General features: G+C 40.8%; 1 protein-coding gene across 2 annotated transcripts in view; it reads left to right on the top strand.

The window, feature by feature from the left end:
- prkcsh (PRKCSH beta subunit of glucosidase II) overlaps positions 1 to 16,011 on the top strand; it is a 33,371-nt gene that overhangs the window by 3,078 nt on the left and 14,282 nt on the right. For both annotated transcript variants that reach the window (XM_062990293.1, XM_062990294.1), the window contains exons 3-10: positions 1,567 to 1,683; positions 1,773 to 1,868; positions 6,509 to 6,566; positions 10,952 to 11,069; positions 11,273 to 11,402; positions 11,607 to 11,691; positions 11,791 to 11,869; positions 15,086 to 15,169. In XM_062990293.1, the coding sequence (XP_062846363.1) occupies positions 1,567 to 1,683; positions 1,773 to 1,868; positions 6,509 to 6,566; positions 10,952 to 11,069; positions 11,273 to 11,402; positions 11,607 to 11,691; positions 11,791 to 11,869; positions 15,086 to 15,169 (767 nt within the window). The remainder of the gene's footprint in view (positions 1 to 1,566; positions 1,684 to 1,772; positions 1,869 to 6,508; positions 6,567 to 10,951; positions 11,070 to 11,272; positions 11,403 to 11,606; positions 11,692 to 11,790; positions 11,870 to 15,085; positions 15,170 to 16,011) is intronic.

Here is a 16,011-nt window from a genome sequence, read left to right on the forward strand (position 1 = left end):
AACAAAGGCAAAATAAGATTAAGGTTATACAAGTTACACTGTTCGGGAAGATTCCATAATTAGCAGTTTAACTGGTAACAGGTGAAGGTGTCAAAATTGAATATAAAGTCACATCCAGCAAAGGCTTAGTATTTCACCATCTACAGTTCATAATGTCATGAAAAGATTCAGGGAGTTGAGGTAATCTCAGTGCGTAAAGGCTGTTGGATGTGTGTAATTATTGAGCTCTAAGGCGGTATTGTTTGAGAAACGGTCATGCTACTGTAACATAGTCATATGGGCATGGGAGTACTTTGGAAAATCATTGTCTCTTAACACAGTACACAGCTGCATCAAGATATACAACCTGTATTGTGCAAAGAGAAAGCCATATACCAATTCTGCACAGAAACGCTGGCGTGATCTGTCATCAGAGATGGACCGAAAGACAGTGGAAACATGTTCTATTGTCAGACGAGTCCACAATTAGTAGCCGCAGTTCCCAAATGATTAAAAAGTGCAATTGAGAAACGGTGATGTGACCCAGTGGTAAATATGCCTTTCCCAGTTTTTTTGAGTGTATGGCAGCTATCAAGTTTTACATTTACAGTGGTACCTTGAAACTCAACATCAATTGGTTCTGGGAGTGGCATTGAGTTTCAAGGTATTTTTTTCCCATAAGGATGTATGGGAACCTGTTAATGCATTCCCTGGTCCCGTGGACTTGCATATATTTTAGGCTAATGTAAAATAATGGGGTTGTTTTGGACACTTATACACAGAAAATAACACAAACATAATATAAAAACACTGAAATAAAAAAGCTGATTCTCACAATTTCTCAGAACCTCGAGCTGTAACACAAGTTTAAAAGTGAAACAGGAGGAAAATCCAGCTAAACACAGATACATGTGGAGCTTTCAGAGTGAATCTGACGGTTATTCCACACAAGTGCAGATTTGTCTCATATTCGCACTTTGATGACGTTTTACTGCACCGCTCAAGCTGAGCGCTGAACAAAGCGGCTGTTCATTGTTAATTTGAAATTAATTAAATACTTTTTTTTTTAAACAAACCGAACACATTGAGTTTAGGGGAAAGGTTGAGTTTAAGGGTACAAATTTCTTGATGAAGGGCGTCGAGATTTTGAGTTTAGGGGACGTTGAGTTACAAGGTACCACTGTATTTATATTGAACAAATAGAATTATGTTATTATAAACCTTAAAAAGTCCACCAAATATATTAAATGAAAACCACTAATATTTTCTTTGTCTTTTTGTCTAGTAAATTAACAGTTTACAGAGTTTAGTTATTATTTTGTTATTAGAAAGTGTCCCAACTTTTCTTTAAGGGTATTTGTAAGCTGCGGTAAATAAAAGCGTCTGCTAAATGTCACATATGTAGAAGTAAATGTGGCATTCAAATCTCTTTCATGCCATGCCTGTTCTTGCAAGGTCACAAATTTGCTGATGCTGAGCTTGTGCATTTGTAAACTAAATGAAATAAAGTGAAATAATTATGTAAATATGTTATACTGAAATTACTCGGTCTCTAATTTAGTTGTCTTTACCTTGTACTATGCACAGAGCGAAACTTCTATGAGGAGAACAGCCCGTTTACCTGTCTGGACGGGTCCCGCACCATTCCGTTTGACCGAGTGAACGACGATTACTGCGATTGCAAAGATGGCTCAGACGAACCAGGTGAAACTGAAATGAGGTTTATTTTTTACAATGCTTGTATCCCAGTTCATACAAAAACAAGTTTGTCTAATAATTTTTAAACCTTTTAGGCACTGCTGCATGTCCCAACGGAAGCTTTCACTGCACTAACGCTGGCTTCAGACCCACCTTCATCCCGTCATCCCGCATTAATGATGGCGTCTGTGGTAAGAACCTCTACATGGCATACTTTTCTAGCCTACACACACTTGGAGTTTACAGTTGGTTTTCACTGAGCATCTGTTTTGGTAACTCTTCACTGACTCCTGCTGAACTGTGTGAATTTAACTTTTTTTTTTTTAAGGGTTAAAAAGGGTCCTCCATTTCCTTATATCTAATATGTTCTAGTCATATAAACCGCTCTCGGCCGATCAGGTGGCGCAGCAGTGTGAATTTACCTTTTTTTTTTTTTTTTGGGTTAAAAAGGGTCCTCCATTTCCTTATATCTAATATGTTCTAGTCATATAAACCGCTCTCGGCCGATCAGGTGGCGCAGCGGTAAAAACACACGCTGTAACACCAGAGCTGGGATCTCGAACACATCGAATCTCAGCTCTGCCTGCCGATTGGCCTGTTGTTCAGATATGGGCGGGACTAAGCCGGATAGGGTCTCTCTCTCATAACTGGTGCAATTACGACCTCTGCTGGCTGATTGATGGTGCCTGCACAGAGATGAGAAAAGAGTGCTCTCAGGGTGTGTCTCTCCATACACAACGCTGAGCTGCACTGCACTCGTCAAAGTGCAGGTGATAAGATGCATACATCATGCTGCCCACGTGTCGGAGGGGGCATGGGTTAGCTTTGTTTTCCTCAATCAGAGCAGGGATCGGCATTGGTGGAGAGGAAGCATGACGCAATCGGGCAATTACATGCACTAAAAGGGAGAAAAAAAGGAGAAAATGCATAAATAAAATGTTTAAAAAAAAAATATATATATATATACAGTGTATCACAAAAGTGAGTACACCCCTCACATTTCTGCAGATATTTAAGTATATCTTTTCATGGGACAACACTGACAAAATGACACTTTGACACAATGAAAAGTAGTCTGTGTGCAGCTTATATAACAGTGTAAATTTACTCTTCCCTCAAAATAACTCAATATACAGCCATTAATGTCTAAACCACCGGCAACAAAAGTGAGTACACCCCTAAGAGACTACACCCCTAAATGTCCAAATTGAGCACTGCTTGTAATTTTCCCTTCAAAATGTCATGTGATTTGTTAGTGTTACTAGGTCTCAGGTGTGCATAGGGAGCAGGTGTGTTCAATTTAGTAGTACAGCTCTCACACTCTCTCATACTGGTCACTGAAAGTTCCAACATGGCACCTCATGGCAAAGAACTCTCTGAGGATCTTAAAAGACGAATTGTTGCGCTACATGAAGATGGCCAAGGCTACAAGAAGATTGCCAACACCCTGAAACTGAGCTGCAGCACAGTGGCCAAGATTATCCAGCGTTTTAAAAGAGCAGGGTCCACTCAGAACAGACCTCGCGTTGGTCGTCCAAAGAAGCTGAGTGCACGTGCTCAGCGTCACATCCAACTGCTGTCTTTGAAAGATAGGTGCAGGAGTGCTGTCAGCATTGCTGCAGAGATTGAAAAGGTGGGGGGTCAGCCTGTCAGTGCTCAGACCATACGCCGCACACTACATCAAATTGGTCTGCATGGCTGTCACCCCAGAAGGAAGCCTCTTCTGAAGTCTCTACACAAGAAAGCCTGCAAACAGTTTGCTGAAGACATGTCAACAAAGGACATGGATTACTGGAACCATGTCCTATGGTCTGATGAGACCAAGATTAATTTGTTTGGTTCAGATGGTCTCAAGCATGTGTGGCGGCAATCAGGTGAGGAGTACAAAGATAAGTGCGTCATGCCTACAGTCAAGCATGGTGGTGGGAATGCCATGGTCTGGGGCTGCATGAGTGCAGCAGGTGTTGGGGAGTTACATTTCATTGAGGGACACATGAACTCCAATATGTACTGTGAAATACTGAAGCAGAGCATGATCCCCTCCCTCTGGAAACTGGGTCGCAGGGCAGTGTTCCAGCATGATAATGACCCCAAACACACCTCTAAGACGACCACTGCTTTACTGAAGAGGCTGAGGGTAAAGGTGATGGACTGGCCAAGCATGTCTCCAGACCTAAACCCAAAAGAACATCTTTGGGGCATCCTCAAGCGGAAGGTGGAGGAGCGCAAAGTCTCGAATATCCGCCAGCTCCGTGATGTCGTCATGGAGGAGTGGAAAAGCATTCCAGTGGCAACCTGTGAAGCTCTGGTAAACTCCATGCCCAGGAAAGTTAAGGCAGTTCTGGGAAATAATGGTGGCCACACAAAATATTGACACTTCAGGAACTTTCACTAAGGGGTGTACTCACTTTTGTTGCCGGTGGTTTAGACATTAATGGCTGTATATTGAGTTATTTTGAGGGAAGAATAAATTTACACTGTTATATAAGCTGCACACAGACTACTTTTCATTGTGTCAAAGTGTCATTTTGTCAGTGTTGTCCCATGAAAAGATATACTTAAATATCTGCAGAAATGTGAGGGGTGTACTCACTTTTGTGATACACTGTATATATATATATATATATATACAGGGGTTGGACAAAATAACTGAAACACCTGTCATTTTAGTGTGGTAGGTTTCATGGCTAAATTGGACCAGTCTGGTGGCCAATCTTCATTAATTGCACATTGCACCAGTAAGAGCAGAGTGTGAAGGTTCAATTAGCAGGGTAAGAGCACAGTTTTGCTCAAAATATTGCAATGCACACAACATTATGGGTGACATACCAGAGTTCAAAAGAGGACAAATTGTTGGTGCACGTCTTGCTGGCGCATCTGTGACCAAGACAGCAAGTCTTTGTGATGTATCAAGAGCCACGGTATCCAGGGTAATGTCAGCATACCACCAAGAAGGACAAACCACATCCAACAGGATTAACTGTGGACGCAAGAGGAAGCTGTCTGAAAGGGATGTTCGGGTGCTAACCCGGATTGTATCCAAAAAACATAAAACCACGGCTGCCCAAATCACGGCAGAATTAAATGTGCACCTCAATTCTCCTGTTTCCACCAGAACTGTCCGTCGGGAGCTCCACAGGGTCAATATACACGGCCGGGCTGCTATAGCCAAACCTTTGTTCACTCGTGCCAATGCCAAACGTCGGTTTCAATGGTGCAAGGAGCGCAAATCTTGGGCTGTGGACAATGTGAAACATGTATTGTTCTCTGATGAGTCCACCTTTACTGTTTTCCCCACATCCGGGAGAGTTACGGTGTGGAGAAGCCCCAAAGAAGCGTACCACCCAGACTGTTGCATGCCCAGAGTGAAGCATGGGGGTGGATCAGTGATGGTTTGGGCTGCCATATCATGGCATTCCCTTGGCCCAATACTTGTGCTAGATGGGCGCATCACTGCCAAGGACTACCGAACCATTCTGGAGGACCATGTGCATCCAATGGCGGTGCCGTGTATCAGGATGACAATGCACCAATACACACAGCAAGACTGGTGAAAGATTGGTTTGATGAACATGAAAGTGAAGTTGAACATCTCCCATGGCCTGCACAGTCACCAGATCTAAATATTATTGAGCCACTTTGGGGTGTTTTGGAGAAGCGAGTCAGAAAACGTTTTCCTCCACCAGCATCACGTAGTGACCTGGCCACTATCCTGCAAGAAGAATGGCTTAAAATCCCTCTGACCACTGTGCAGGACTTGTATATGTCATTTCCAAGACGAATTGACGCTGTATTGGCCGCAAAAGGAGGCCCTACACCATACTAATAAATTATTGTGGTCTAAAACCAGGTGTTTCAGTTATTTTGTCCAACCCCTGTATATATATATATATATATATATATATATACATAGTATATACACTTTATTGGGTACACCTGATTGGGGCATACATTCATTTATACTGGGTTATTATGTGTCGGCTCATGTTGCACTTTGACTGCACACAAGAGGACATTGATCAACTACATATGTGACTTCTAAAGTTGGTTAGAGCAGATCGTACTTTGGGGGATTTATTGCAGAGGGGAGGCGGCACGGTGGCTGAGTGGGTAGCACTGTCGCATCACAGCAAGAAGGTCCTGGGTTCGATCCCCAGGTGGGGCGGTCCGGGTCCTTTCTGTGTGGAGTTTGCATGTTCTCCCCGTGTTTGTGTGGGTTTACTCCAGGTGCTCCGGTTTTCTCCCACAGTCCAAAGACATGCAAGTGAGGCGAATTGGAGATACAAAGTTGGCCATGACTGTGTGTTTGGTGTAACCTTGTGAACTAACGAACCTTGTGTAACCAGTAACTACCGTTCCTGTCATGAATGTAACCAAAGTGTGTAAAAGTTTTCTTTTTCGTGGACAAAAAAGTTTAGTCTTTTATCAGTAGACACCTTCTGATCACATGAAGCTGTAGACTTTGACACTTTAGAGGGGGCGTGTGGTGAACTGGCTGTCCTTGATCATTCAGGGGTTGTGCAAGTGGTTTCTCACTCATGAATTGGAATTGACTGAAATAAAAAAGAAATGTTGAATCCGGGCACTCAGTTGGTGCAGTGGTCAATTACACTAGCCCGCTACTGCCGCCATCCAGTATACCCTGCAGTAATAAGGCCAGCGATGCTTCTAAATAATATAATACCCCTTGGAGTATCAAAATAGTGTTGTTTTCGTTTGATTGCTCATTTAAATATTGTACTGTGTTTAGTGATCTACAGAGATAATGGTAAACTGACAGTTTAGAGTATGTTATTAGTGTATAAACTCAAACCTGTGTGTTTCTTCTCAGACTGCTGTGACACAACTGATGAGTACAACAGTGGAGCCAAATGTGAAAACACTTGCAGGTAATCAAAAATGAACAATAGTTAGACTTAAACTTTGTACTGGTATAGAGCACACGTATTAAAACAGGAAGCTAAAATTTTCCTACATTTACTGTAATGCCAAAAGTATGTAAACACCCCTCTGAATGAATGTAATTGTAATGATTCAGCAACACCCATTGCTAAGACAAATGCATAATAAAGTTCTACTGTTGGGGTTACTAATGTCACACACTTTCCAAGTGAGTAACAAACCAGCAACCTCACTCTGTACCAAGCCTTTAGCTGTGCTCTTAAATCATATCAAGCATATACATATACACTATATTGCCAAAAGTATTCACTCACCCATCCAAAGTGTATAAAACCAAGCACCTGGGCATGCAGACTGCTTCTACAAACATTAGTGAAAGAATGGGTTGCTCTCAGGAGCTCAGTGAATTCCAGCGTGGTACCGTGATAGGATTCCACCTGTGCAACAAGTCCAGTGGTGAAATTTCCTCGCTACTAAATATTCCACAGTCAACTGTCAGTGGTATTATAACAGAGTGGAAGCGATTGGATACGACAGCAATTCAGCCACGAAGTGGTAGCCACGTAAAATGACAGCGCAGGGTCAGCGGATGCTGAGATGCATAGTGTTCAGAGGTCACCAACTTTCTGCAGAGTCAATCGCTACAGACCTCCAAACTTCATGTGGCCTTCAGATTAGCTGAAGAACAGTGTGTAGAGAGCTTCATGGAATGGGTTTCCATGGCCGAGCAGCTGCATCCAAGCCTTACATCACCAAGTGCAATGCAAAGTGTCGGATGCAGTGGTGTAAAGCACGCCGCCACTGGACTCCAGAGCAGTGGAGACGTGTTCTCTGGAGTGACGAATCACGCTTCTCCGTCTGGCAATCTGATAGACGAGTCTGGGTTTGGCGGTTGCCAGGAGAACGCTACTTGTCTGACTGCATTGTACCAAGTGTAAAGTTTGGTGGAGGGGGGGATTATGGTGTGGGGTTGTTTCTCAGGAGTTGGGCTCGGCTCCTTAGTTCCAGTGAAAGGAACTCTTAATGGTTCAGCAGACCAAGAGATTTTAAACAATTTCATGCTCCCAACATTGTGGGAACAGTTTGGGGATGGCCCCTTCCTGTTCCAACATGAATGCGCACCAATGCACAAAGCAAGGTCCATAAAGACATGGATGATTGGTGTGGAAGAACTTGACTGGTTTGCACAGAGTCCTGACCTCAACCTGACAGAACACCTTTGGGATGAATTAGAGAGGAGACTGCGAGCCAGGCCTTCTCATCCAACGTCAGTGTCTGACCTCACAAATGCGCTTCTGGAAGAATGGTCAAAAATTTCCATAAACACACTCCTAAACCTTGTGGAAAGCCTTCCCCGAAGAGTTGAAGCTGTTATAGCTGCAAAGGGTGGGCCGACATCATATTAAACCCTATGGATTAAGAATGGGAGTCACTTAAGTTTATATGAGGTTCGTGTGAAGGCAGATGAGCGAATACTTTTGGCAATATAGTGTATATATATATATATATATATATATATATATATATATATATATATATATATACAGGTCCTTCTCAAAAAATTAGCATATTGTGATAAAGTTCATTATTTTCCATAATGTAATGATAAAAATTAAACTTTCATATATTTTAGATTCATTGCACACCAACTGAAATATTTCAGGTCTTTTATTGTTTTAATACTGATGATTTTGGCATACAGCTCATGAAAACCCAAAATTCCTATCTCAAAAAATTAGCATATCATGAAAAGGTTCTCTAAACGAGCTATTAACCTAATCATCTGAATCAACGAATTAACTCTAAACACCTGCAAAAGATTCCTGAGGCTTTTAAAAACTCCCAGCCTGGTTCATTACTCAAAACTGCAATCATGGGTAAGACTGCCGACCTGACTGCTGTCCAGAAGGCCATCATTGACACCCTCAAGCAAGAGGGTAAGACACAGAAAGAAATTTCTGAACGAATAGGCTGTTCCCAGAGTGCTGTATCAAGGCACCTCAGTGGGAAGTCTGTGGGAAGGAAAAAGTGTGGCAGAAAACGCTGCACAACGAGAAGAGGTGACCGGACCCTGAGGAAGATTGTGGAGAAGGGCCGATTCCAGACCTTGGGGGACCTGCGGAAGCAGTGGACTGAGTCTGGAGTAGAAACATCCAGAGCCACCGTGCACAGGCGTGTGCAGGAAATGGGCTACAGGTGCCGCATTCCCCAGGTCAAGCCACTTTTGAACCAGAAACAGCAGCACTGGACTGTTGCTCAGTGGTCCAAAGTACTGTTTTCGGATTAAAGCAAATTTTGCATGTCATTCGGAAATCAAGGTGCCAGAGTCTGGAGGAAGACTGGGGAGAAGGAAATGCCAAAATGCCTGAAGTCCAGTGTCAAGTACCCACAGTCAGTGATGGTCTGGGGTGCCATGTCAGCTGCTGGTGTTGGTCCACTGTGTTTTATCAAGGGCAGGGTCAATGCAGCTAGCTATCAGGAGATTTTGGAGCACTTCATGCTTCCATCTGCTGAAAAGCTTTATGGAGATGAAGATTTCATTTTTCAGCACGACCTGGCACCTGCTCACAGTGCCAAAACCACTGGTGAATGGTTTACTGACCATGGTATTACTGTGCTCAATTGGCCTGCCAACTCTCCTGACCTGAACCCCATAGAGAATCTGTGGGATATTGTGAAGAGAAAGTTGAGAGACACAAGACCCAACACTCTGGATGAGCTTAAGGCCGCTATCGAAGCATCCTGGGCCTCCATAACACCTCAGCAGTGCCACAGGCTGATTGCCTCCATGCCACGCCGCATTGAAGCAGTCATTTCTGCAAAAGGATTCCCGAACAAGTATTGAGTGCATAACTGAACATAATTATTTGAAGGTTGACTTTTTTTGTATTAAAAACACTTTTCTTTTATTGGTCGGATGAAATATGCTAATTTTTTGAGATAGGAATTTTGGGTTTTCATGAGCTGTATGCCAAAATCATCAGTATTAAAACAATAAAAGACCTGAAATATTTCAGTTGGTGTGCAATGAATCTAAAATATATGAAAGTTTAATTTTTATCATTACATTATGGAAAATAATGAACTTTATCACAATATGCTAATTTTTTGAGAAGGACCTGTATATATATACAGTGAGGAAAATAAGTATTTGATCCCCTGCTGAGCTCCCTTGAGATCATTGACAAGCTCCTCCCGTGTAATTCTGGACTGACCTCACCTTTCTCAGAATCATTCTTACCCCACCAGGTGAGATCTTGCATGGAGCTCCAGAGCGAGGGTGATTGACTGTGATCTTGTATTTCTTCCATTTTCGAATGATCGCACCAACAGTGGTCTCTTTCTCACCAAGCTTCTTGCTGATGCTCTTGTAGCCCATTCCAGCCTTGTGCAGGTCTACAATCTTGTCCCTGACGTCCTTTGATAGCTCTTTGGTCTTGCCCATGGTGGTCGAGAGATTTGAACGGAAGAAACTGATTCTGTGACAGGAGTCTTTTATACAGGGACAGGAATAATTTGTGTGCCTCATGGGGGTCAGAATTCTTGCTGGTTGGTAGGGGATCAAATACTTATTTCCCTTAATTAAATACAAATTAATTTATAACTTTTATTTAGTGTTTTTTTTTTTCTGGATTTTTTGTTGATATTCTGTCTCTCTCTGTTAAAAATAAACCTTCCATAAAAATTATAGGCTGTTCAAGTTTTTGTAAGGGGGTAAACTTACGAAATCAGCAGGGGATCAAATACTTATTTCCCCCACTGTATATATATATATATATATATATATATATATATATATATATATATATATATATATAAATGTGAGCTTATATATATCATGCTATTCCAATGATAGAAATGAACTTTATATGCAGTTTCCACTACTGCAGTTGCCAACTTTTTTCTGAGCAGTGCTCTAGGGATTTATTGTTATTTTTTATTTAAGCTTGAGTTTCCTAAAATAGGATAGAACGTTATACTTTGTTTTTCCTACTTATGAGCCTGGCAATAACACAAGCAGATGCAAGATAAGTTATATTGCATTATGTAATCATCTGGCTGTTTTTAACAGGAGAAATGAGTATTAGATAATATTCATTTACACTTTTTGCAAATGTACTTATATAGACCAAAGGGGTCAGTGAATGGTCAGTGGATATTGCACATTGACTTAATAATGTCCACCACTGAATTGGATGTTGGCCTAGAAAAAGCACTTGCATTTAGACTGTAAACAACGTCTATACACTAGCTTCTTCACACACAGTCCAGTTCTATTTGATGAAAGGCTTAATGAAATTAGCTTTATGGTAGAATGTGCAGGTTTGGGGGCGGTGATAAATATATCCATAAATATTCTTCTGGTTCTCAGGGAGCTGGGCCGAAAGGAAAAAGATGTTTTGCAGAAGATGGCAGAGATCACCAAAGAGGGTTTCCTACTGAAACAGCAGCTTATCCAGGAAGCTAAGAATACACAGCAAGAAAAACGGGTATGAAAACACGACAGCACTATAGCTTTAAGAGTTTTAAAACACATACCCACATCACATAACTCAAGTTATTGCTGATCTTCTAAGTTTAGAGAATTGCATGTTGTGGTTGATTGTTTAATTTAAAGATTCTCAGTTTGAGGTATCAGATGTGCACCTGACTGGCACACCTTATGGTAAATTAGCTTTCATATTTGATGTAGGCTAAACTGAGTGAACTGCAGAACAATAAGAGGGAAGTGGAGGACAAGGTGGAGGCATTGAGGACAGTTAAAGAGACTGTAGAACAGCCCGAAAAAGAAGCCAAAGAGCGACATCTCAAGGCTTGGGAGGGTAAGTGCACCTGTTTTGATGCATTTCTGTCCACACGCTGAGATTGCTTTTGGATTGAGACTGTGCATAACTGATTCTAAGCTGTGATTACTTCACAAGTACCACATATCTAAAATCATTTTTGCAGCTTGCATGCTGACTGCTTGAGTTGAAATGCAGCTCTAAGCTATTTTGCCTCTCTGGTCCTCTGTGCTGTTATTACAGAACAACAGGCAGTCATCCACGCAGAGAAGGACAAAGTCAGAATGGTAGAAGCTTTTCATGAGCTTGACGATAATGCAGATGGCTTGTAAGTGCAACTGTGTTTGTGTGTGTGTGTTTGTGGGTTAGCAAAGTGAATGATGGTTTTGGCAGGCTGATATGTATATTATATGTTTTTTCCCTGTAGTGTTTCTGTTGCTGAGCTGCAGACACACACAGAGCTTGATTCTGATGCTGATGGTACTTTGTCTGAGACAGAAGCCCAGGTAAATATTATAGATGAACAACAGTGTTTTTTGTTTGCAGTGAACAACTAGTCTAAGTAGACAGACTTATTATAATTATTAAGTCCTCATCACCTGACACTTGGAGGGCTGAAGGCTGCACATACACATCAATAATAACTGAGGCTATACCTATTAATACATTAATTATGCACCAAAATTATTTAGTACAAACAATAAACCCTATTTGGATGTATTAATGGTACTACTAATTGCTGTTTATTACAGTGTACAATACAGGTATGGCACACAGCATGCCCAAAGCATATAATCTAGAACCTGCCGCATTTATTGAAGATAGATAGATAGATAGATAGATAGATAGATAGATAGATAGATAGATAGATAGATTCAACTGTATTGTCATTGCTCAGTACAGGTACAAGGCAACGAAATGTAGTTAGCATCTACCAGAAGTGCAAAAATACAGAGAATATCAGTAAACATATGTCTATGATTAATATGAGTATGAAGTTATAACTATAGCTATTTACATATATGGAATTATATCTAGGTACATAGTACTATATACATAATAGCATTAATAACAATAAGCATATGAATAAATATGGGTATGTATTATAATAATAATAGTAGTAATAATAAAGATTAATTAGGTATACATTATAATTATAACAGTAACAATAATAAAGATTAGTTAGGTATATATTAGTAATAACAGTAATAGTAATAAAGATGTGTAAATAATAACTATACAGCTGTAACTATAACTATACAAGGATGGTAAAAAATAACTATAACTATACATATATATGTATGACAGTTGTGTAAAGTGCAGGTGCTAATGATAAATAATAACAGTCCAGTATGTAATCCAGTATGTGTCTTAATTATATGATTCTATGACAGACCTAGTTTAACAAACTTTTGTTAGCCAGGAATATTAATATAAATAACTAATTTAAACCCATCATAAAAATGTATCTGAATATTAGATGAGTATTCAAACATTGGCCTATTATAAGGGAGGTTATAAGTGCTAGTTATGATTTAGAATCAAAATCATTTGCACACTTAGACCTAACTGAGGAAGCCTTTTTACCGAAGTGCTTGCCTCCAGGGTCTATCTATCTCTTTCTTTGTCTCTCTACCTCTCTCTGCCTCTTTTGCTTCATCTCCCCCTCTCTTTCTTTGTCTGCCTCATCCTCCACTAATGGGAAAATGTAGGAATTCTGTGCATAAAACTCCAACTTAAATATTTTGTATTTTTTATTTATTATGCAACCCCAAATCGGGAAAAAAAACACAGAGTTTCTTACATTTCCTTTGACTTTTATTTGATTGCAGACAGGATGAACCTGAGATATTTCATGTTTTATCTGCTCAACTTCGTTTCATGTATTAATAAACATTCATTACTGCATTTCAGGCCTGCAACACATTCCAAAAAAAGCTGGGACAGTAAAGCATTTACCACTTTGTAATGTTGCCACTCCTTTTCACCACACTTAAAAGATGTTTTGGCACCGAGGAGACCAAGTGATTTAGTGTTTCAGCTTTTATTTTGTCTCATTCCTCCTTCCTGTCTTAAGATGTGCAACAGTACGGGGTCGTCGTTGTTGCATTTTTCCTTTTAAAATTCTCCACACATTCTCTATTGGGGACAGGTCAGGACTGCAGGCAGGCCAGTCCAGTACCCGTACCCTCTTCTTCCTAAGCCATGCCTTTGTAATGTGTGCAGCATGTGGTTTTGCATTGTCTTGTTGAAAAATACATGGACATCCCTGGAAAAGATGACGTCTTGAAGGCAGCACATGTTGCTCTAAGATCTCAATGTACTTTTCTGCATTAATGCTGCCATCACAGAAGTGTAAATTCCCTTTGCCAAGGGCACTGACACAGCCATGTACCATGATAGACCCTGGCTTTTAGACTTGTTGCTGATAACAGTCTGGATGGTCCTTTTCGTCTTTGGTCTGGAGCGTCCATTTTTTTCCAAAAAAGACCTGGAATGCTGATTCATCTGACCACAATACACATTTCCTCTGTGTGATGGTCCATCCTAGATGCCTCAGAGCCCAGAGAAGTTGACGCTCTTTTGGACATGGTTAACATAAGGCTTCTTTTTTGCACAGTAAAGTTTTAAGTATCATTTGTTCATGTAACTCTGTATTGTAGTGCTTGACAAAGGTTTGCTAAAAGTAATCCCTCACCCATGTGGTTATATCAGCTATTGTTGAGTGGCGGTTCTTGATGCAGTGCCGTCTGAGGGATCAAAGATCACGGGCATTCAGCTTAAGCTTACAACCTTGGTCTTTACGCACTGAAATTCCTCCCGATTCCTTGAATCTTTCAATGATATCACGCACTGTAGGGGGAAAAAATATGCAAATCACTTCCAATCTTTCTTTGAGGTTCATTGTTTTTAAACATTTGAATCATTTTCTCACACATTTGTTGACAAATCCTCTGATCGTCTTTGCTCATCAAAGACTCAGCCTTTCCTGGATGCTGCTTTTGTACCAAACGACGATTACAATCACCTGTCTGGAATCACATAATTATTTAGTTTTTTCACCTCATTAATAGCCTTGTAAATGTAAGGAACACTGCATTTTTATTTTATTTGCATTTTCCATACTGTCTCAACTTTTTCTGATTTGGGGTTGTACATTGAGGGGTAGGATTTGGTGCCATTTGCACAAAATCTGATTGCTTATCTAAAATGTGCAGCATATGTTAAATATGACATGTGTGGCACTCTTGATGTAAACATAAACATTGTCATGAAAATCTGAAGCATATTCCATGAATAATAATTGTAATCAAGCATTCACTCTCGCGGCAGTCTAATGACCATTATTGCTAAAAGCTCACGCTCTTCACTTTGAACCCTTAGTGGTGCTTTTGACCTTGCTGGGCATCAACAGGTGCAATTGGCTGTGTCTAAGTGAGGGAGTTGGACAGGATTTCATTGCCACTGTGCGATTGTCTGGTTGAGGCACTTGCACAAGCGCTGGACGATTTGAGAGTGTGTGACAGGTCTCTTCTTTGTTGCATTAGGAGAAAAATGGAGGACATTGCTATTAAAAGAATGTACGCAAAATGATGACAAACAAGAAACCCTTTCCTCACCTGTCAGTTTGTTTATGTCTTTTTAAATTCGGTATTATTATTATTTAGATGTCTTTTCTTTGAGCCTGTCAGTTATGATGAATTCATTATGATTTCCCCCAGGCGCTGCTTGGAGGAGTAGACCAAGCAGACTCAGCAGCTTTTGACAGTTTGTGGAGCAACATTAAGGACAAGTATATCTCAGAGGTCAGTATTTATATTAAAGACACTCACACTGGTCAGTATCTAGGTTTGGCTTTACTCTACCAGTTTGTAGATTACCATGAGGGACTAGCTGTCACCCACCATGCACATCACAGAGACTTAGGTGCCCATGACACTATTACCATTCTTTGAACTACTTTTGGTAGGTACCAAACACTGCATAATGGGAAGACCCCACATAACTTGCCAATTTAAGGAGATGCTCAGACCCAGTTGTCTAGCCATTACAACAGCCAATAGCCATTACAAAAATGTCATAGCCTAGTGGTTAAGGAACTGGACTAGTAATCGAATGGTTACTGGTTCAAGCCCTACCACTGCCAGGTTGTCACTGTTGGGTCCTCCAGCAAGGCCTTTAACCCTCAATTGCTTAGACTACACTGATCAACCATAACATTAAAATCACCTCCTTGTTTCTACACACACTGTCCATTTTATCAGCTCCACTTACCATATAGAAGCACTTTGAAGTTCTACAATTACTGACTGTAGTCCATTTGTTTTTCTGCATGCTTTTTTAGCCTGCTTTCACCCTGTTCTTTAATGGTCAGGACCCCCACAGGACTACCACAGAGCAGGTATTATTTAGTTGGTGGATCATTCTCAGCACTGCAGAGACACTGACATGGTGTGTTAGTGTGTGTTGTGCTGGTATGTGTGGATAACAGACAGCAGCGCTGATGGAGTTTTTAAACACCTCACTGTCACTGCTGGACAAAGAATAGTCCACCAACCAAAAATATATCCAGCCAACAGTGCCCCATAGGTAGCATCTTGTGACCACTGATGAAGGTCTAGAAGATGACCAACTCAAACAGCAGCAA

Source organism: Trichomycterus rosablanca, chromosome 2 (assembly GCF_030014385.1).
Source record: "Trichomycterus rosablanca isolate fTriRos1 chromosome 2, fTriRos1.hap1, whole genome shotgun sequence".
NCBI lineage: Eukaryota > Metazoa > Chordata > Actinopteri > Siluriformes > Trichomycteridae > Trichomycterus > Trichomycterus rosablanca.